Source organism: Pangasianodon hypophthalmus, chromosome 11, assembly GCF_027358585.1.
Source record: "Pangasianodon hypophthalmus isolate fPanHyp1 chromosome 11, fPanHyp1.pri, whole genome shotgun sequence".
Classification (NCBI taxonomy): domain Eukaryota; kingdom Metazoa; phylum Chordata; class Actinopteri; order Siluriformes; family Pangasiidae; genus Pangasianodon; species Pangasianodon hypophthalmus.
Window position 1 is genome coordinate 23100860 of NC_069720.1, and position 22476 is coordinate 23123335.

At 40.3% G+C, this 22476-nt stretch overlaps 1 protein-coding gene across 3 annotated transcripts in view; it reads right to left on the bottom strand.

Moving 5' to 3' along the window:
* Positions 1 to 22476, bottom strand: part of atp13a3 (ATPase 13A3) — a 53948-nt gene that overhangs the window by 25197 nt on the left and 6275 nt on the right. For all 3 annotated transcript variants that reach the window (XM_026915099.3, XM_053238048.1, XM_053238047.1), the window contains exons 2-7: positions 12627 to 12725; positions 3577 to 3673; positions 1800 to 1973; positions 1111 to 1290; positions 733 to 803; positions 503 to 586 (exon numbers count right to left, since the gene is read on the bottom strand). In XM_026915099.3, the coding sequence (XP_026770900.1) occupies positions 503 to 586; positions 733 to 803; positions 1111 to 1290; positions 1800 to 1973; positions 3577 to 3627 (560 nt within the window). In that variant the 5' untranslated portion in view covers positions 3628 to 3673; positions 12627 to 12725. The remainder of the gene's footprint in view (positions 1 to 502; positions 587 to 732; positions 804 to 1110; positions 1291 to 1799; positions 1974 to 3576; positions 3674 to 12626; positions 12726 to 22476) is intronic.

The following is a 22476-nucleotide window of genomic DNA, read 5'->3' on the forward strand; positions in this document are numbered from 1 at the left end:
GTTTTTAACAGGTTAAGGCGGGCTGCTGAAGAATGTTTATACTGAGTGATCTACTCATGTCTGCCAAAATTTCATTAAAAAAAGTCTCTGATAGAGCTGAAATGTGTGCACCAACACTAATTCTGATATGCTCACAGAGGACACATGATCCTGCAGACTTTACTGAGTATGCCTGGGTTTTTTTTCCTTTCCACATTGCCAAAGAAGTTAACATTTTTATAGTCTGTTATAAGCAGAATGCTGTCTTCCACACATTATAAAAACAAATCTATAAAAACTGGTCTGCCAACCTGAGGAGAATAAGTCCATTATCAGTATCAGGTGTATTTACAGCAATAATAACTGAAAACTGTGCAGGACTAGACTTGAGAAACCCTGCCCTATATAATCAGTCCAGTTCTTTCTTTGACTGGGAACGTCTGTATCGTTCCCACTAATCGGATGTGTTGCAGTATGAGTATGTATTGTTAAATAGTTATTGTTGTGAGCATTTGGCCAGTACCTGTACTCCTGTTGGTTCTGGCTGAGGCCGCCGCTATGCTCCGAGTGGATGCTGGAACACCTAGGCTCCAAATCCTCGAGACCCCTGCATACAACGCACCAGCATTAACAAAAGCCAAACAGCTGAATATTCACAGCTATTTTTCACCCTGTTTCAGGTCACCAAATGAAGAATCACACATAAAAAAAATAAAAACAAAAAAACAAATAAAAAAAAGAGAGGCTGCTTACGTTAACACTTCATAGTTTTGGACAGCGTCGTTCCAGTAGTACTTTGTGCTATGGAGTGTAAAATAGCGGATCTGAGGGGAAAAAATAAAACAAATAAAGCCCAGGAATCCCAAATTCAGCAGTGACTCAGCAATGCACTACAGCAAAATGGATCCTGCAGCCCTTACAGATATTAGTCATTAGCAAAAATCTGGTACGGACACAGGCTGGTATTATGCTATTGGTATGCCTTAGTCAGACTCCATGAGTACCTTATGCGCTTTCACTAATACTCACTAGTGCACAGGGGTGGGGTGAGTTGTTCTGGCCTTCATGTTTCACAATGGTATGTCAATTACGCATATATCTATGTACAAAATGTGGGAGGATTGTGAACACCTGTACAGGCTGGTACTCTGCGTATTTCCTGATGAAGCCTTCAGCTGGGGTGTCAGAGGGGTGGGGGGTGTGGCCATTGGCCATGTGGGTGGTGCTCTGCGAGTCCAGGCTGCTGTAAGGATCCTTTCCCGGGGACAGCATCACACGCACCTTAGCCAGGAACCAGCGCTTAAACTCATCCTGGAGGACACACGCACACACACACACGCACACACATTGACTCGTGCCGCTTATTGCACGATAAACCCCATATTTCCATATACAAATCATAACTGCAGTGTTCAAAAGTTATTTGCATAGATTCTGTCACATGAGCAATTGGTGAGTATTAAATCCTAAACAAATCATTTTACATGATAACAGGGAGTTGAAAATGGCAGTTTATTCATGCACTTTCCTATGAAACTGCTACTTGGTTCTAGAAACTGTTACCACACAGACTTGCAGATATACAAGTCTGACAAGGAAGAGAAAGAAGGAGCACAAAAAAATAACAGTAAGAAGGAGAGGATGAAGCACAGGAATAATAATAATAATACAAAGAAGAAGCAGAAGTAGAATATTATGAGAAGAGCATGAAAAAGGATGAGGATGAAGAAAAATAACAAGATAGGGAAAAAGGGGACAAATAAAAACAAGATAAAGACAATAAATAAGGAAGAAGAAGAAGAAGAAGAAGCAGTACGTACAGTGCTCTGGAGCAGTACCACCTGGGCGTCGCGGATGGTTGTGCGGGTGCATGTGGCCTTGACACACCACTCAGGTAACCAGTAAAGCAGCAGCAGCAGAAAGCCGCCTGTACACAGCACACCCACTGCCACCAAGGCCAGCTTCCAGCGGCACAGCCTGTACCCGCTCAGCTCCTGCGACATGGACACGGCTCTTACACCAGGGTTTGCCATCAAATAAAATGTTGAATTCAGGACAAAAGGAGGGTGCTTAAAGGGGTGCTCCAGAACAGTTACAACCTATCTGTAGCACTATGGGTGATTATCATGGACAATAACTGTGACACATTTCCCTGTAGTGAGCAAAGAGCAGAAAATTCTATATGGCCAAAAGTATGTGGACACCTGACCATCACACCTATGTGCCTATTCCAAAACCATCGCATTTTAACAGCCTCCACTCTTCTGGTAAAGATCTGAACTAGAGTTTGGAGTGTGGCTGTGGGGATTTGTGTTCATTCAGCTACAAGAGCATTAGTGAGATCAGACCCTGATGTTGGTGAGGAGGTCTGGGGTTCAGTCGGTGTTCCAGTTCGTCCCAAAGGTGTTCAGTGGGGTTGAGGTCAGGGCTCTGTGCAGGACACTCGAGTTCTTCCACTCCAACCTTCACACACCATGTCTTCATGGAGCTCGCTTTGTGCACAGGGGCATCGTCATGCTGGAACAGGTTTCAGCCTCTTAGTTCCAGTGAAGGGAAATTGTAATGCTACAGTGTACAAAGACTTTCTATACAATTGTGTGCTTTCAACTTTGTGGCAACAGTTTGGGGAAGAACCACATATGGGTGTAATGATCAGGTGTCCAGATACTTTGGGTCATACAGTGCAAGTACTTGACATGAGCACGGAGCGGAGCATTCATTTCTGTGCTTTCTTGCAATGGGTTAATAAATATACGATGTAAATATTTGCATTAGCCATTGTATATGATCACAAAGTTTGTTACTCTAATAAGATTTTTCTCTGTTTCAGTTAGAAATCTCAAGAAATTTGAATTATCAGAGTCTGCACTGCTATCGCAGGGCTACAGGCTGAAATATAGTTGTTTATATTTTAGGCATCCACTGTATAATACAGGAAGATATTTTAGATTTTGTATTTTTTCGAGCTAGAATTCATGACAGCCCTTCACATTGCAAAAATAAATCAAACACATCACCAATTTCCCACATTCATAAACAATGGGGGTGTTTTGGAAGCTGCACCACCACCATGTATCATGGACTTTAGAGTGCGAATTGGTTATATAGTCACATGTTTAAAATTTTATTAACTGCCCCAAAACCTGCCCTTAGTCTTTCATTATAAGTGTGTTATGAGTAAAACTCCTGTCCATGGTAACACCACATATATTACAGTTATGGTAGGAGTGAGGTCAGGGTAGTACTCTTTATTTATTAGTGCAATTATGCACCATCATGCTTGCCTCAAACAAGCAAGGTGATAAGAGAAGAGCTACATCCCCTTCACTATCGTACGGTCACGTGAACACATTATGTAACCCTCTCCGCGTGATACTGAGACTCAGCGAAATTGATGTGCTAACTTTCCCAAACAGCAGCATGTAGGGAGCCAGGACACTAGGTCATTAAGCAAGGATACAGCTGCAGCACTAACGGTTCAGTTACAGCTACATGTGTACAGTCTGGCTAATCTGCCAAGTGATGATCTTAAATTAGTTAGTATTCACAACTACAATGCACATCTAATCGATCTGAAAGTGCAGGCAGAGAGCTTACCATTTCATCCTCCAGCCCCTTGTTAACAATCTTCAGGTCTTCCTTCTCCATCCTGTGCTCCTGTTCCACCGCCTCTCCAAAGAGTACTGCTAGTTACCTGGAAATATCACACAGTGTCTCAAAGAGTTCAAGATATACGAGATGCCACACACACACACACACACACACACACACACACACACACACACACACACACTCCAGTCATGACCCTGACCTCTCCAGCTGCATTATACAAAAATACAAACACACTTTATCCATTCATTCCCACCACACAGACACTTTTTTCACTAAACTCAGCATATTGCTTTAGTCTTATACGCCGACTGCACTTCCGGCTTCAGGAACACTTTATATTACACTCCTCAAATAAGTTCTTAGCTCTAACATGTGCAAAGCTGAACACACATGGCATGCCAGAAGTCCTGCAAGACACAGATGCAGAAGCACGATAAGTGAGCAAAAAAAAAAAAAAAAAAAATAGCCTGTTCAAAAAGAAGAAAGTGAAGCAAATAAATGAGTATAAAAACGAGTTCCCAAAGTAGGGGTCGCGACCCCATGTGGGGGGGTCGCTTTATTTACAGATGGGGGTGCGAGAGAAACTCACAACATCCTCTTCTGTTTCATTCATTTATTTCACAAATTAATATTAGAAATATTGAAGAAAGATTGTGTGCCAATATTTTTAAATTGTTACTGCTGGTCACATTCAGACAAGCCAAGTTTAATTTAATAGTGTACATGTTTATTTTAGTCTTTTTTCACTATTCTGACAAGCTGCGCTGATGTAGTTCGGCACTAAAAAAGGACGGAATTCCCCATCCATCTACCTCTGCTACACAAACTAGCGTTGTGTCACATACGAATCGCATACTTACATACTATTCTAGACTATTACTGGGTACTAACACTAACCGGGTTTCCTATTACAGTGTGTGTTTGAATTTTAAACACCATTTATGTCACCTTCGAACCCATTGAAAGGTCTGTTTTGAGTACCAGTCTTCTGGATTATTAAGTACTTTTAAATCTAAGTTCAGATTTTCAGGTTTTTCGATTTGAGACACAGCCCACGACAACAATCATGAAGACGGCGTAAAGTTTTAAGACAGACGTAGCTTGTCAGTGTGACAAGCGACCCTGTCCATACAGTCGTACAATTTGACAGCTCGACTGGGGAACCTGAAAGACAGGGCTGTTTCAGCTCTGACGTGCCATCTAGAGAATGTTGTTTTTAAATCTTCTGGATGTACGCAAGATACACAGCGAGTGTGACCTATGCCACTGCGACAGCTTCTGCAAGCGCATGCAAATCATGCTCCAAGAATAAACCAGACCTCTCTGCTTTGCATGGGGACGTACGTTTCCTTTAACACAACCCAACACTTCCCACTGGACTGGTAAATCAGTGCAAGGAATATTCCTGTGGTTTTTAGTCACTTATCTTACACGTACGTAAGCTACTGACATAATAAAAGGTTCAAATACTGCAGTAGTCCTGAATTACAAATCTGGGATTTTAAAAATGTAGGGTGGGCAAGGCTTAGGGGTCACAGAAAATGATTAATGTCCATTTGGGATCGTTTGCCCAAAAAATTTTGGATTCCTGACTTAAAGTTTGTTAGCTGTTAAAAAGATGGTCCCAGTTAAATGACTGATATGAAGCCAAAAACTGTTTACGCTGTTTCTTTTATTTGGCTTTTGCATATTTTATTCATAATAAACCACAGAGCTGTTGAAGTCTCAAATCTGTTCGGTCGGGTGTTTCTATAACGGCATTGTTACTACTGTATTCTATAATATATATGTTCAAGATATTTATATTTGCCAAGATGTCATTTTTCGCAGTGCAGGCCGAAAGCCATCCCGGGATATTTTACAACTAGGTTATCATCCTGGATCAGTATCAGACCAGAGTCAACCTGTTTTGCTTTTGGATCAACTGACTTTTTTTTTTTTTGGGTTGTTGACTGAGACGAGTGACCTTGTCTTAAAGCATCCTGATATCTCACCTCTAATTTGGTAACAGAAGCCTGCAGAGAAAGCACAGTCACTAGGGGAATGTCCATATTAGATGGATATTTGGTACTGGCCGATGTACAGAGCTTTGATATCAGTACTGTATCAGAAAAATTGAAAAGTTTGCCTCTGTACATCCCTAATGAAATGTTAAACAGCAATACATCTACGAAACATTATCACTGCTATTACAGTTGAGGTTGGTGATACAGCAAAGTTCAAATGCCAGATAAATGATGATTTAGTACTTCTTGATGGAAATGTAACCTCAGCAGCTATTGTGTGCTGATCCTCCTGACTAAGCCAACTTCCCCATGAACAGAAAAGGACAAAGGGCTCACAGATTAGACAAGATGTCTAAATGTTTCATTAGAAACAATCCATGACAGTTTATCATGCAGCCATTAGAGTGCAGTAGGTGTTTCTCATTCCAAGAGAAAGCAAAATACTACTATATCGCCAAAAATCTGTATGGCCAACATGACACCTGACCATCACGCACATATGTGGTTCTTCCCCAAACTGTTGCCACAAATGTAGAGTCACATGATTGTCTGAAATGTCTTTATGTGCTGTAATATTAAGATTTCCTTTCACTGGAACTAAGAGGCCCAAACCTGTTCCAGCATGACAATGCCCCTGTGCACAAAGCGAGCTCCATGAAGACATGGTGTGTGAAGGTTGGAGTGGAAGAACTCGAGTGTCCTGCACAGAGCCCTGACCTCAACCCCACTGAACACCTTTGTGATGAACTGGAACACCGTCTGAACCCCAGACCTCCTCACCAACATCAGTGCCTGATCTCACTAATGCTCTTGTAGCTGAATGAACACAAATCCCCACAGCCACGCTCCAAAATCTAGTGGAAAGCCTTCCCAGAAGAGTGGAGGTAATTATAACAGCAAAAGGGGACTAAATCTGGAACGAGATGTTCAACAGCACATATGGATGTGATGGTCAGGTGTCCACAAACTTTTGGCCATATAGTGTATCTTCACATGCTAACACAGGCACACAAAAACACCCAGACAAATCTACTCACTTGTTAGTATTTTGTTAGTATTTCATTGCCTGCTACAAATGACCTCTCTAATGGAAATTAATTGAAATTCACAATGTAACTGCGGTGTTGTCACTGCACGAGTGGCGAGCGGTAGCACATAAGGATTGTGAATATGTTGAGAGAGCGGGGGAAAAAAAAAAAAAAAAGAGAGAGAAAGAAAATAGAACAAAAGAAAGCAATTCAGACTGCTGGTGCAGAGCACGGCACCCGGCCTCCTCAACAATACAGCAGCAGGGAGGCAGCATGGCGGTGCTGCTCCCTGGACCCTGCCACTGAGCCTGATCTTATCTGGGCCCCTGCACCCGCCCGACATGTCACACAAAGGGGAAATTTAGCTTAGGACCTTGCCCTTCCTACTATTTTACACCAGCCGCCCAGGCACTGCATAGCCATGTCCAAGTACTGAGAAGAGCTGATCAGCATTCTCAAGCCATTTGTGACTTTTTCTGTAATCTGCCATGCAAACTTTTACTCCTTTAAACGTGAAGAAAAATCATTAAATATACAAGAAACAGCTATGAAAATCATTTTATTAGCTTAATCAAAAACTCTGTACACCGTAACTGCAGGAGACAGTAAGGAAGATTTGAAAGAAGCATTCAGATCACATTCCTTGCACTGCTTTATTTCGTAATTCTCTCGACTAAAGTACAGGCACGCCTTCTATCTACTTGTTCTCACCACCATTCCTTATGTGTATGTGAACCCCTCTAAATCTATTTTTTTTTCCCCCCACTCGGTACGAAGTTCCATGATCATGCCTGATAACTAGGAACAGCACGGATTTCCAAAAGCACAAGAACTTGTTTGTGTTGTGTTGTTCACGTGAATATTGAAGAGAAGAGATGACCAGCATGCACTAATCTTTTTTTTTTTTTTTAAACCTTCTGTTTAACACAGCACTAGATGAACCCAAGTGAATAAAATTCAACATTTGTAAAGACGTTGTCTACTAACTAGGGATAAACAGTGACATGCAAACACATCCAAAGTAAAGAGTAGTAGAGAATGGTTAGTGTTTTGTTCTTGTGCTCCAGCGCATTAGAAAAACATAAGACTGATTAATAGAGATGAAGTACAGCCTTGCACCTTCAAATATCTCTTCAGTTAATAACTGTGTGAAGTCTGTGCTCAAAGACATGCCGGGAATCTACCATGGTAATACCCAGGTTTGCTCTGCAATACAGTCATTTCGGGTACTGGATTTAAATCAGGTGACTGACCGGACTTATTTTTTTGGCTGTGATCAAAAAAAAACTCTGCTGCAAGGCCACTGTGTTGCAGGTCACTGGCCTGCTTCATAGTCCAGCACCGTCTAATGAAAAGCACCGTCTAATGAAAAGATTCATTAGCCGGTGCTTTTCATTAGACGGTGCTGCAATCTTTTGAGACATCTGGCTGAATCGAAACAGATAAGGATGTCCTGTAGATCTCAAAATGACCATCTTCAGCTGCATCATCGATAAAGATGAATGAGCTGAATTCCTGTGGTACATACACAACTCCTCCATGTTTCACTAGTGAAGTGGTCTGCTTTAAAGGTACAATAGGCAATTTTTAAAAATTTCTTACTTGCAAAAAAATGACCTGGAAGATATGCAAAACATGATAAAATATAAAGATTTAAGCCATGGCCTCAGCACAAGTGATAAGTGGCTGAGAAAACCGTTCGGAAAACTGATTTCCAGTCCAGAATGCTGGTTTGGGTTTGGATGTGCCTCCTGTCAGTCATTTCACAGAAACACTGGGCTACATGCCACTATAGATCCTGGGGGCGGAGCTTCATAAACATAAGAGGGATATGTGGTTTTCAAGGTGTTAAAAAAGTAATTAAAAACATTTCAAATGTCAAATCTAACTGATAGAGACCTAATCTTACCCAATGCACTTTTAAATCGCAAGCAGTTTTCATGCAGTTTATTTTTCATTTCTCTGGTACACAAGCCGTCTCGTCCACTCCCGCGACATTATACTTACTTTCAGTAGTGACGTCTCCCAGTACTGTTCTGGTGAATCAGTGGTTTGCACTGTGTGGTGTACCTCAAGCACATTTGTCCTTAAATTCTTGGCCACAATTCTTTCTACATACACTGAAGAAAATATACTCATCTACAGTTACGCCATTATTAAAGGATTTTCTCAAAGTCAACGCTGACCTCATGCGCTATACCAGAGCCATCAGGTAATCTGCTATTAGTGTAGTCATTTTCCTTCTTAATAATTAAACAGCAGATTTCTCGACCAAGAATGGATTTAAAAGTGGTAAAGCAGAGCCTATACTTAATCTCAGACCTGCACTTATGCATGTGCCAACACTAACCACTACTACTACTACAAACATTACTATTAAAGGTGCATTAGGGACGATTTGTGGAAAAATAGGTCTCTAATAGTTAAATGGGTGGAGCTTAATAAGATTTGAAGGATTTTTTTATATATATGTTTTTTTTTTTACTCATTGAGCCCACCCCCACTTCCACCCATGTACACAAAGCTCCGCCCCTAAAACTTATGGTGGTTCAACTAGAGTTAGCACGAACAGAGACTGTCATGACATCATTTTCAAGTGCACTGGGACGTTAAGCTGATTGAATGCCGAGTTACAGCTCTATAAACATGCAACTTCTGTCATAATGATTAATGAGGATGTGAATGGGCGTTGGGGGAGTGTCTGTGAATGATTGACAAGAGGCCAATCCAAATACAACAACATTCCAGACCAGAAAGCAAGTTTCCAAAGTGTTTTGGAACGTAATACACTTGACCTGAGACCATATCTTAATATATATATATATTTTTTAATAATTTCTACATAATTTTCCACATTATTTCTACTAGTAGGAACTTGAAAATATTGACTATTGAACCTTTACATAAATAACACACCTGACTATTTTACACTGGGTATAAAACCAACTCTGCACAAACTTACAGTGCCCCAAGCATAACACGATGACGTATAAAACCTACAATCATCTCTAAATGGGTCATGTTCATGTGAATGCACAAAAATAACATCGATATTTTAAAAGACAGTCTGTCTCTTAACCGCAACGCTCAGTATGCAAGCTCAAATCCAAAACGACAACGGCTATTGGCAATACAGTTTTAGAACTTATTGTAACTAAAAGTACACTGACGTCTAAGCAACTGGAAATATAATTTTAATTCCTACTTTTCTGAAAAATGTGTAGTGTTTTCACATCAGCAGCTCTGACTGAAATGCTGAACAAACCAATATGAAGAAATAAAGGCTGAATGATTCAAACTGAGTTATAAAGAGTGCTGGACATCTAGAGTCCTATCCTGAGGGGATTATAAAATATTCACATTATTATGCCATGAATTTACTGATAAAAAAAAAAACATCCATTTGATAATGTGCCATATTTTATTATAAACTGAGACGCTATACTGGCTGTAGCTGCCATGGTAAATTCAGTAAAGACAGCAGATAAACTGACTGCTATGACAATTTTCTAGGAGAAGAGAGAGAAAAAACACCAAAACTGCCAATTTTGATGGAAATAAAATCAGAGAGTAGCACCTGCAAATGCTGAAATGACTCCAGGTCCCCATATAAAACTAATATCATCCAAATAGTGCTTATGATGCTCAGATACTACTTACTAGTATCTTACCTTTAGTGCACTGGAAAGAGAAGAATATTAAGGAGTCAAATAGCCTTTCTTTGTAAAATCCGATCACTTTTCCATGATCATTATGGCGGGTGATAAATGGAAAGAAAAACCAAAAGGTTTATTCAGGCACTGGGCCACCAGAACAGCTTTAATGCATCCTGACATAGACTCCTGGCCAGAGATGGCTATGGCATTGTCCGGATGCGAATGTGCCATCTCTCAGGTCGAATGCTTTTCAGTACTCTTCCGAGATGGTGTGTAACATGTCCCCTTAACTAGATTAGATTAGATTAGATTCAACTTTACTGTCTTTGTGCAGAGTACGAGTACAGAGCCAACGAAATGCAGTAACTATTGCAGATGGACAACAGTATCGCCTGTTGCTCTGAGACAGTAAAAGAAGGGGGCGTGGCCAGATATACGTACCCAGTGTTATGTGTATGTTATGCAAAAAAACAACACAGGAAGCTGGTTAAGAGTTGGCTGCAACTTCTAGTCGCTAGTGTTAGCATATAGTCTTTTTTTTTTTTTAATTAATTAATTAGTCATTAACAAGGTCAAGAATGCTTGACCTTGAGAAAGTCAGAACTGTAAATCAACATAACGAGTTATTACCTGTCACTAAGTTCATTATACAATTGAAATAAAATTATATCGTGTCGGCGGGGGGGCGTGGTTTAGCGTCAGCTGTGGACGGAGAAGAGGCGTGGTTTAGCGTCAGCTGTGGACGGAGAGGAGGCGGGTCGAACCAGCAGGTAACGTGTGATGATTCTCACCTGTGTCTGATTACCAGCAGTCTACTTATTTGTGTCTGTCTGTGCTTTCAGTGACTCCTGTTACCCATGAGCGAGAGAGAGAGACAGAGTGCGAGACTGCTAGGCAGAGCTTGCGAGACACACACACACACACACACACACACACACACACACAAAGAAGCATGAACGTGAACCTGACAGAGCGAAAGCTGTGAATGTTTTCTGCTGAGTTTTGAATGTGTGCTGAAAAGTGCGGTCTGGATAAACTTGAGCCCGGAGCTCAGTTAAGACTCCGCCTGTCTCTCGAGTCTTCCTCCACACCCTCACACGCCAGGGTTCGACATTGTATAAACTACACGTGCACATGCTCTGTGCTGAACAGCAGCGGAGATACTTATTTAACTCCTGTATAGTGAAGTCGCCCTGATAAACAACACGCTGTTACATTTTCATGTTCTGCGAGCAAAGAGATTCACGGCTTTCCACAAGCATTGCCAAGGGAAGCTAAGGTGCATCAAAGAAAGACGTCTTGTTGCACTGCTCTCAAGTCAGACAGCAGGTTATTAAGGTTCGTACAGGATACAAAATAGACCAAAAGGAAACACACATTATGAGAAACAGCCCAATTTATTTTTGCTGCTCTTTAAGCTGTAGACACCATGTTTTCCGACAAACATTTAAATCGTCCGACTTGCCAGCCACTCGGAATCTATCGGCAATTCCCGATACTATCATCAACCATCCCAAGCATACTACTCAGTCTCGCGCATTCAGTGTATACAGAAATAGACGCCTGTGCAGTCTTACATTATAGCACATTAAGTAAACGACACATCAACCGTACAAATCCACATTGGTGAATTTTCACAATAGACATAATTGATTTGTTGACAAGTCATTCCAGCCGTAGCTATTAGCATGAAATAATGCTTAGCTCGTTACTGTCTAGTAAGTGTCAGATGTACACAATCTTACTACAATACTCAAGCTGTTATAATACCTTTGTATGGTATTTGGCACAAGTTGCCAAATCCTTTCCTGAAAAACATTCAATCAGTTTATTCGCACATAAACATGTGTTTGGTCCTAACTAAGCCAGTTTAAGCAGAACTGGCAGATGGGCGTAAAGGTGTAAGCAGGTGAGCATCTGATACTTGCAGAAGACATCTGTAAGACTTTCAAGCATCTGCATCTGAGCCCAATGTTATATGCAACGAAAGACTGAATTGTCTGATCAATCTTTTCACATGCTATTAAAGCCTCTGGCAACACGTTTTAAAAAAGAAGAAAAGAAAAAAAATCTTTGTGACTTATGACGTGCCATTTAATAAACATTTACCAATGGAATATTCAAGAACTGTATATTCCTAACTACGAATTACATCAGAAAGCATAAGATCATAATACAAAAGATCACATACTGATCAACAGTCATGCCTCTCTGGCAATATACAACTTTCAAACAGCGCTAGTGCTAGAAAAGCATGAGAAAACCTGTGTTTCTCAGGTCGTAAGGGTTAATCATTATTGTAGTAGGTTACAGGTTTATATATAAAGAGTGAGAGTTGGTCTTACCTTAAAACGTGGGGCACCAGGGCCCAAGGCAGCCCGTTCCTCTGGAACAGCTTGCTCTCACACTCACTCTCTGTCTCTCTCACGATGCAGACCTGGACCCTGCAAAATCACCAAGACAAAACAATGCTTTAATTAGGAACCACAAATCACAAGCTCTAAAGCCTTAGAAAACATCCACCCTCACTTTCAGGGCTCTTGCGTAACCCGTGAAGAGGTTTACAGATTTGTGTGTTCAGCAGAGAAGAGTGAATTAAAGGTGAAGTTGCAGTGACTGGTGATTAACTGGACACATTTTTGGGAGACGTTTGTTTGTGTGACTAAGCAAATGAAGTAAACTTAGAAAAACTAGAAGATGGCTCTCGAGAGGCGCAAAAATGAAAAGCGCCGGCCCAAATGTCAGGCGATCACAAGCTCGAATCACGATGATGACACAGCCGTGCGTGGCCTTGAGCAAAAAATGCCCGTGCTCTCTGGGTGCGAAGGAAAGGCATTACTCTCACTCCTCTGTCAATCACAGAGACCCCAGCTCTTCGTCGATAAGCCTATGTATGAGGAAGAGGGCAGATAGCTCTTACTGAGGGTGTTACACTGCCCTTGTGTATGAGCAGCAGCTCGAAAGAAGATGAACTTGGCTGACTTCACACGTCTCAGATTAAGCAATTAAGCACGTGTTAGCCTTCACCCTCCCCAAGGAGTAGCTGGGAGGGAACCGGCTGTACATAAAACAAAAAACAAACGTCCAGAACACTGTGATAATAAACAAAATCACAATACTGGGAATAGACCAGAGGTACAATATGAAATTTTCGAGGAAACTTGCAGAAAAAATGAATAAGCGTTACTCACTTGCAAGATGTAAATGTGTGTTATGAAAAGCCACTATGCTTCCTAGTACATGCTAGCACCTTCATGAGACGCTACATTGTATGACTTCAACTTATTAGCCGTCTGGGTTTGGCCAGGCAGTGACCCAAAGCTAAATTTGTCCCCATTCATTTGTGTCGAAGGCATGAGGCTTGAAGTAAACAACAACAAGCCAAACTCCTCATCACGAAGAGAATGCTCTCTGTTCAAGTCTAACCACTAGGCCTGTGGATTAAATAAGATTCTGTGACTGCCACATTATACGATTGTGTGTGATTATGCCTAATCCTGAGGGGAATTTTGGTACTTTTTTGGTAATAATAGGACTTTATTGTGTGAAACCACATAATCCTAGAGCAAAATCGGTTCTTTTTTTAAGGCTCTGCGACTGTGTCAGTAAAATTTTGGTCAGTTTAGGAAGTTAAGACATCGGTCCAAGAGCTCTTGCGCAAGGCAGTTTCAAAACCGCTTACACATCTATACGACGTCCATCTGCACGTTTAAACACCAGGACGTTCGGCAAGTTTGACAGCCTTGTTTTCAGTTTCCAGAGAAAAAGAAAAATTAGAGGCTTAAAATACGCCTTAATCAGTTCAGGAAACTACATCCAGCAGAAAGAATGTACTAGGCTGAAGAGGTTGTTTGATCCCAGGCTACACGTGTGTTCTGCAGATCTAAGCAGAAAGCAGTAGGCTCCATGCTCCAGTAAAAGGACACCCCACCTCTCACCGCAGACAGCGGCACCACATTGTTAATAATAAGCAATGACCTAATGACGGGCGGTAATAATTCATGGAAGCTTTTGGAGGAGCGAGGGTTTTGTTGCAGGGCTGCTCTAAGCTCAATGAGCTTTCTTTATCACTTCCTTTGCTAATCAGAGCACATTAGAACAAGGCCTTTTGTTTATGGCAGCAGTGACACGGAGCTGGGTTTCACACTGGACCTCACTGCTGGACATGACCTACCATTCCAGGCTGTTCTTCTCTATTATCACGCATTTCTGCGCGCGTTAGGAATAAGAAATGGCACTCGGCTCTACTTTTTGCCTTTCAGCGTAATCAGTTTATTAGGAACATGACTAACACTTCAGCCTGTCGGAACAAGCTAGCTCTTTCTCCAAGTTCTGTTCAGGGTTCTACTATGTTGGATAGGTACAGTAAGTGTAAGATAATTAGGCTTAACACTGTTGAGGCAGTTTTAATACAACAAAAAACAAAACAATACAAAACAAAACACAGATATATGGACTTCACTTGCAACATACATGCTTCTGCCGAGATAACAAGCAGCCGAACAGAGCCAGGAAAAAAGGTTTATTGTGATTTCACACCTAGTTCATGTGAACGTAACTGACAGAAAACATGAGGGCAAGACACACTCTCTCTCTCTGCATCTGTCCCTCTCTCTCTCTCTGCGTCTGTCCCTCTCTCTCGCTCTCTCTCTCTCTCTCTGCGTATGTCCCTCTCTCTCTCTGCGTACGTCCCTCTCTCTCTCTGCGTACGTCCCTCTCCATCTCTCTCTCTGCGTATGTCCCTCTCTCTCTCTCTCTGCGTATGTCCCTCTCTCTCTCTCTCTCTCTCTGCGTATGTCCCTCTCTCTCTCTCTCTCTCTCTCTGCGTCTGTCCCTCTCTCTGCGTCTGTCCCTCTCTCTGCGTCTGTCCCTCTCTCTGCGTCTGTCCCTCTCTCTCTCTCTCTCTCTCTCTCTCTGTGTATGTCCCTCTCACTCTCTCTCTCTGCGTCTGTCCCTCTCTCTGCGTCTGTCCCTCTCTCTGCGTCTGTCCCTCTCTCTCTCTCTCTCTCTCTCTCTCTGTGTATGTCCCTCTCTCTCTCTCTCTCTGCGTCTGTCCCTCTCTCTGCGTCTGTCCCTCTCTCTGCGTCTGTCCCTCTCTCTGCGTCTGTCCCTCTCTCTGCTTCTGTCCCTCTCTCTCTCTCACAGAAATTTGAATGACGGCGATAACGAAAGGGAAGTAAAAAAAACATAAAATCTAAAACACGAAAAGTTAAAGCATCATACAATGCAGTCTGCACAAAGCAGAGATGGCTTTCATAACAGCGCATCAATGCACAAACAAAAAATCAAAAAAAAAAAAAAAACACCTGAGAACTCCTGCTTAACGAGTGAAATATATTGAAACGGTGTATAGTACAGCCACAGCATGCTTGAATTCTTGAATCTGATTGGTCAGAATGCGTTATTTTTGTATAACAGCACGGCTCAGACAGTAGTTCCAACTGTAACATGAACGATACGTTAATATTTATGCACTCTAATACGTAATATTCACTCTTCTTGCGCGTCATGCTGCATTACACCACCCCCAAGCGTGCATTATTACTGACATATGACATTTCATATTTTTTCGACGTAGTAGTAAAATGAGTACAAGTCTCACGGTTTAATAAGGCCGGTTATGTTTTGCCTGTTTAATTCTGCCTTGTTAACAGTGGAGCTACAAGACGTGGAAAGTTATTCGTCACAGTTGTGATTTACATTATATTATTGGAAAAAAAAAACAACAACAATAAACTACAATGCCAAATATTTGTTGTTACAGCCGTTCTCATTTATAAGCTACATTTAAGCTGATTATTTGTAATTACCTATTAAAAATTCACTTTTTGCAGCACCTAATATATACCAGATACCCTGAAAAAAGTACACTAAGATCATATAGCTTTCATAAATTGAGATAATCAAATTTTAGAACTAACCATATTTTCATGTTAAGAATTCAATGAACTTAGCACTACTATTATTTACATGCACGTATTTAAACAATAATTCTATTATCAATGTTTATTTAATGTTGAATGCGGTGTCCCATGATTTCTTGTTGGATTTTCACATGCAGGCAAAAAGAGAAAAATTGTAAGAGGCAATTTTAATCAATTACATGTAACAGGGAGAATTCAGTCTTTTGTATGAGGGTAAGTCAAAAGAATAAATAAATAATAAAATAAAACCCTTAACGTTATTTAGCGCTTTTTATACATAATCTCCATTTCATTCAGTGCTGAACGAGTGTTCGGATTCTTCTAGAAATAAAATTCTTACAGCTGCGTGTGCAGCCACTGATACACAATCTGATCCAGGATCTTTCCACCCAATGACCCCTTTAGTGGTCTGTTGTGTGTGATTGCTGATGACTCACGTAATTTACAACTGCGTACAGATTGTTTCTCTAATTTTAAGGTTTTCGTTTGACTCAGCCTCATATAACAATTGCGGAAAATAACTAAAAGCTGTGCACTCATTTACAGATTGGCACAACGTCAGAAAGCCGCGAGGTCAAAAGATATTACAAAACTGACACATACAAATAAAAGGCTGTGGAATTATTCTGATAAAACAGTCACTTTGATCAAGCCAAAAACTTCTAAACTTTATAAAGATCATATCTTTTTTTTTCTGTGATGTGACAAATGGATGCAGGTTTATTACATTTTTTCGTTTATCTCATTCCTGCGGTGCAGCACAACAAACACAACGCTTCTTAAATGAGATTGTACTCACTAACAGGTTAAAAAGAAAATCAAAGAGTCATCTTTTCACTCCGCCACTGACCCGCAGTACTCCGACACTTATTGTGCACTCTTCTGACCACAAGCTTCAGAATCAGTTTACAAAAAACAAAAACTTTTGACCACAGTGACTCGAAACTGATAAAGACTTGAGGGTGTGTTTTCTTTGGTTTTTCCCGGTCCTAGGACGGGAAATTACGAGTTATGATGTATAGTTCTACGCAGCATTGTCACTGGATTGGAAATTTCACAGCGTTGCATCTTTTAAAGACTCCAGATAAAATCTGTGGCTGGTTGGTTGCAGTCAATATTTTCCCCACTTTGTTTTATGACACAAAGTAACAGACTCACTACTGAAAACTCTGGGGGAAAAAAAATCCCTTGATATCAAGTTCAGGTGCTTCCATTACTGCTTGGGTGACGCATATTCATGGAATTAATCTCTGACAATATGCATTTTGTATTTTTTGCAGCAGTTCTGGGCAAATGGACTTGCTTTACAACCTTAAAGATATTTCGCCACTTAGCCAAGAAGCATTACTAGTACTTGTAGGTCAGGCGTGTCCAATCTGACCTGCACAGGGCCGGTGTGGCTGCAGCTTTTCATCCGGAGCTATACCTGGATTCACCTGTTTAATCAGTAGATCTTAACCTTCAACTGACTATCAGGTGCTCGGTTGGAAAGAAAACCAGCAGCCACTCTGGCCCTTTGTGGATAGGACTGGACACTCGTGTTATACACAACCTGGCCAAAAGCATGTGGACGCCTTCCACAAACTGTTGTTAGAGTGGAAGAACTCGAGTGTCCTGCACAGAGCCCTGACCTCAACCCCACTGAACACCTTTGAGATGAACTGGAACACCGACTGAACCCCAGACCTCCTCACCAACATCAGCGCCTGATCTCACTAATGCTCTTGTAGCTGAATGATCACAAATCCCCACAGCCACGCTCCAAAATCTAAAGCCTTCCCAGAAGCGTGGAGCTTATTATAACAGCAAAAAGGGACTAAATCTGGAATGAGATGTTCAACAAGCACATACGAGTGTGATGGTCAGGTGTCCACAAACTTTTGGCCTTATACTGTATATCCATCCAACTAGATTTATTACTACAGGACAGTCTAATTATTCACACATCTATGTTTAAGCCAAATAGCATTAAATTCCACAGGACTTTTTTCAGACCAGTAAAAAGAAAAAAAAAGAAACTAGCATTAAACAGAGTGTTCGGTTTCTTACAAAGTATTTAGCCCCTATCCTTCTCTGACCAAATCTTCCACTTACTCACAACAGCTTACGTTACAGTTTATATCTGATGGGCTTGATGGTGGCACATGAATCTGAAGGGATCTGAAGCGAAGCTACAGAGAGAGTGAGCTGTTGTGAAGAAAAGCAGGAAGTTCGAAAACAAAATTTAGCCCTGAGTCATGCCACATGATCTTGGATGACTAGCTGCAAGAAAGCTAAAGCCAACAGAGGGGAAAAAAAAGCACTGCCGATCAATCACTAAGAGATGGTTTTTAACCCTAACATGTTTCAAGATTTTCTCTGCTCGATATACTGAGAACAAAAAGACTGTTTACAAAGGTGTTTTTCTTCACAGCTATAAAAAAGCTGATTTACTGGGGGGGAAAAAAAAAACCCCCACAACAGGAAAGTACATGGCTTAATAAAACGAATTAAGGTGCTATAAACACAGAGGTGCCAGCACTGCTAACAAGAAAATCCTAGGAGGCAGGGAGAAAAAAACAGAACTTTACCAGAAAAATCCTAGTGTGTGTTGGTGGACGAGTCGGCTGCATGGTAACAGCAGAAACTGGGATTGACTGAACTGACATTTAACTGCAATCTGCAGAAATGTTTGGAAATTATGCAAGTTCACGTCCAGTCTGCAGTCTGGTCCATATCAGTAAACAATGAGCTACAAACAATGAGCGTTATTTATCAATCTTTTAGTAAAGTTGTGTGTAAATGTTTGTGTAAGCCAAACCAAACTAAAATTTTCAGCTGGATTTACAAAAGTTTCAGAAAATGTTGATTTTGTATTTCGTGACACCCAGAAAACGCCATATAAGGTAAAGCTCACAGGCAGTGGGAGCATGAAATGAACCATCAGGGTAAAGCTTGAACAGCAGAGGTGGAAGTTATTTTGACTCACTTCTATGCCAATAAAAATGTATAATACATAATATCAATAAGTAAAAGTGGGCGCTAAATCTTCCATCAGCTGAGGTGTTGGTTTACAGTTTATGGCTATTCGCAGACAGATCGATTCGTCCTCAGTTTACACGGCGCCATTTCTTTTGTCATGATTAAATGATTCTGTTTATTTGTCTTAATTTATGAGTTTGTGCTTCTACATATTTTTTTTTTTTAAATATTCTTTAGAAATGCCAATAATATGAAGCTGTTCTTGATGGTGCTCTTAGTCTCTGACCCAGTGAACTAGCATGAGGATGTGTTTTTGATAGAGACTCCAAAGCAAAAAAAAAAAAAAAAAAAAAAACCCTGTGTGATGATACTTTATTTAATGTCTACATTTAAACAATAATGTTTGTTTAAAAAAACATTTAATTTAAAAAAATTTTCATCGAAAATGGGGAAAAAATGTAAAAAAAAATAATAATAATAATAATAAATTCTGTAAAAATGTAAATGAAATTTACAAATTAAATATAAAATTAACATCAAATCACCTGCTTCTAGTACGTTTAATTAAAAAAAAATTATTAAAACTTAATAAAAAGACACCATGATATCTTGTGACATAATTTATCAAAATACCGATATATCATTATATCATCCAACTCTAATAAAATCTTCTGACATCTTTCTTAAAGAACTCAACGGTTCAGAGTCAGGATTTAATCTGAAGTTTCTCTTCTCACTTCAATCCCAAATTTCACATTTGTTGCTATTTTTAATCCAAAGCACTTCACAGCACGATCCCAGGTTTATCTTGGACTTGTTGGAGGTAAACCCTGTACGGATGGCTAGAAAGACGGCACTTTTTTTTTTTTTGCACTCCCACCTTGGCTGTTCCAGGCAAATACTCCCGATGTGGCTTGAGAGACTTGCACCAAGTCAGGACATTTCACATCCCGGTCAAGAGTCAACATTGGCAGACTTTCTGTCATACGCTAACGTCTTAGACCCGGTCTGTGAAAAGTAACCTCGGCATCACCTCAAAGCGCGCTTCTCTGGAAAGCTTTAAGATTCCTTTAAGCTGCTCATGTTACCCAAACTCTGAGAGAAGAGTGCGGAAAGTTCGGTGTAAATTACAGAGCAAACATGGGAAGCATTCAGCTGTCAGGATCGGAGAAAAAGAAAAGAAGTAGTGCCTAGTTTCTCTAAGTCTTGTGAAGATCATCTGATCTTACAGAGAAAGTCCTGAATACGATCTATCGTTTAACAACAATCTGTGTGTTGTAATGAATTTTTTTTGAAGCCTCAGCCAGGAGCATTTAAATATTCCTTTCCAGTTGAAACATAATTTGTCTAGACAAATGTATCCCAAAAGCACTCTAGGTTTCTTGATTTTGCCATCTTCAGCCCTATTCGGCTGAGATTAAATCTACACAGGGTCCTGGAGTAATTTCCTATTTTGCAGGTGCTACTCTGTGATTTTATTTTAGACCGGCTCGGCCATGTCGGTGTGTTTCTCCGTCCTCCTCTGAGAAAATTCCAGGCTGAATTACTGACCATTTTTCACCAAAATCAAAAAAAAGATGTCTGACTGCTGCTACGTGCCATATTTAGTCTTGTAGCACACGTATCAGTGACCCTCCCCCAGATATTAAACACTTCCCGAATCACAAAATTAAAATCGGATGCTTTAGAAGAGGCGCTCTACCGTATACTTGGTCTGGGTGCTAAAAGCTCATCTCGTCTCTACTCCAGAGCCTCTTCGACCGCTTGACTGGAGCGTGATCGTATGACCATGTGACGCAAATACCCCGGTTCGTAGAAAATGCAATCCACGAGAAACTCGCTTCTCTTGTGGTCATTTTATTGCTGTCCAGATGCGAGAGTTTTATCACTGAAGAGACGTGGAAAAAATTTATTACAGACGTCCTCCTGATAAACTGATCCAGTCTGTGTTACTGTAATCAATCATAGTGTAATCCAATGTGCATCTAATATTGTAAATTTAAAAAACAGTCACACTAAAATATAGACTAATTTACAAAAATATTGCATCCTGTTCAGTAAATCACAACATCACAGTTAAGCTTCTTGCTCTAATTCTCACATAAACAATCTAATAACTTATAGGAATTTATGGGAACAGTGTTTGGAGCTTGTTGATGAATCAGAGATGCCTTCTGCCCGAATGCTCGCAGAGCTTTGTGAGAAAATTGCAGGTGCTCACACACACTTTCAAACAGTGAGCTGCACTGAACTGGGGTGTTTGTGCCGATGAAACACATTCATTTCTATAATTATTCTTCATAAAGCCAAGCCTAAGGATGGGGCAGTATACCTCTCTTCAGGTATATTGTTACCGATTCCTGTAAACGTAGGCCTACAGTTTTTTGTTACATATTAAACTTCCTTATTGAAAAAATATGAAGGAATTTCCAATGCACACTTGGTATCAATATGAATAGACCAAATCTGCTTTACATTACTTTACGAAGGTTACTTTACGAAAAATAACTCGGATAACACCAATAATGCTTATTAGTATAAGAGAAGTTATTTAATCAAGATACTTGAGGAAAAAAAAACAAAAAAAAAAAATTCAATGATCTTATGATTACATACATAAAATAATACAAAATACTGAGACATCATATACCTCTAAATATTCCATTTGAGAAACGAGGTGTCTCTGACGTTATTTTTGTCGATTATTTAGTTAATTAAATAAACCTCAATAATTACAGGAGACTTGTATTCTATTAAAGCAGCTGTGGTTAACAGGTTGGCCATTAAAGTCTATTAAAAAAATAAAAATTTCTTCCCTCACAATGACTTGATGATTAACAGGAGCTTAAGAGGAGCATGTGTGCTTAATATTGACTGTTTACTATTTATTTTAAATGAGAAGTCGCGAGGGAGTGTCGAACAAGATGGCTGCACACTATTTGCTCTCCTACACCCTGCTAATGAATTCGTTATGTCCGTAAATATCTCCATAACTTTTTCAAATTATTGTATAGCCATGTTCATCCAAGGTAACCGAAACGGAAGGTAGGAACGATAGCATGTCTACAAATACGTCGAAATATTTTACAGGAACACGCGGCTGCACGGCAAAGTCCGGTAATGGATTCTTCCACGAGTCCAAAACATAATCAAACTGAACAGAATTGGAGAAGTTTGGAGAATTTGGTCACAGAAGTTATTTAAAGTAGAAACAGTATAAATCTGTTTGTATTGTAGAGTAATGGTAGGATTTTGAATAGGCTTGGCAGAACTAAGTGCACGAGAGAGTGGGACTTGAAACTTGGTAGTT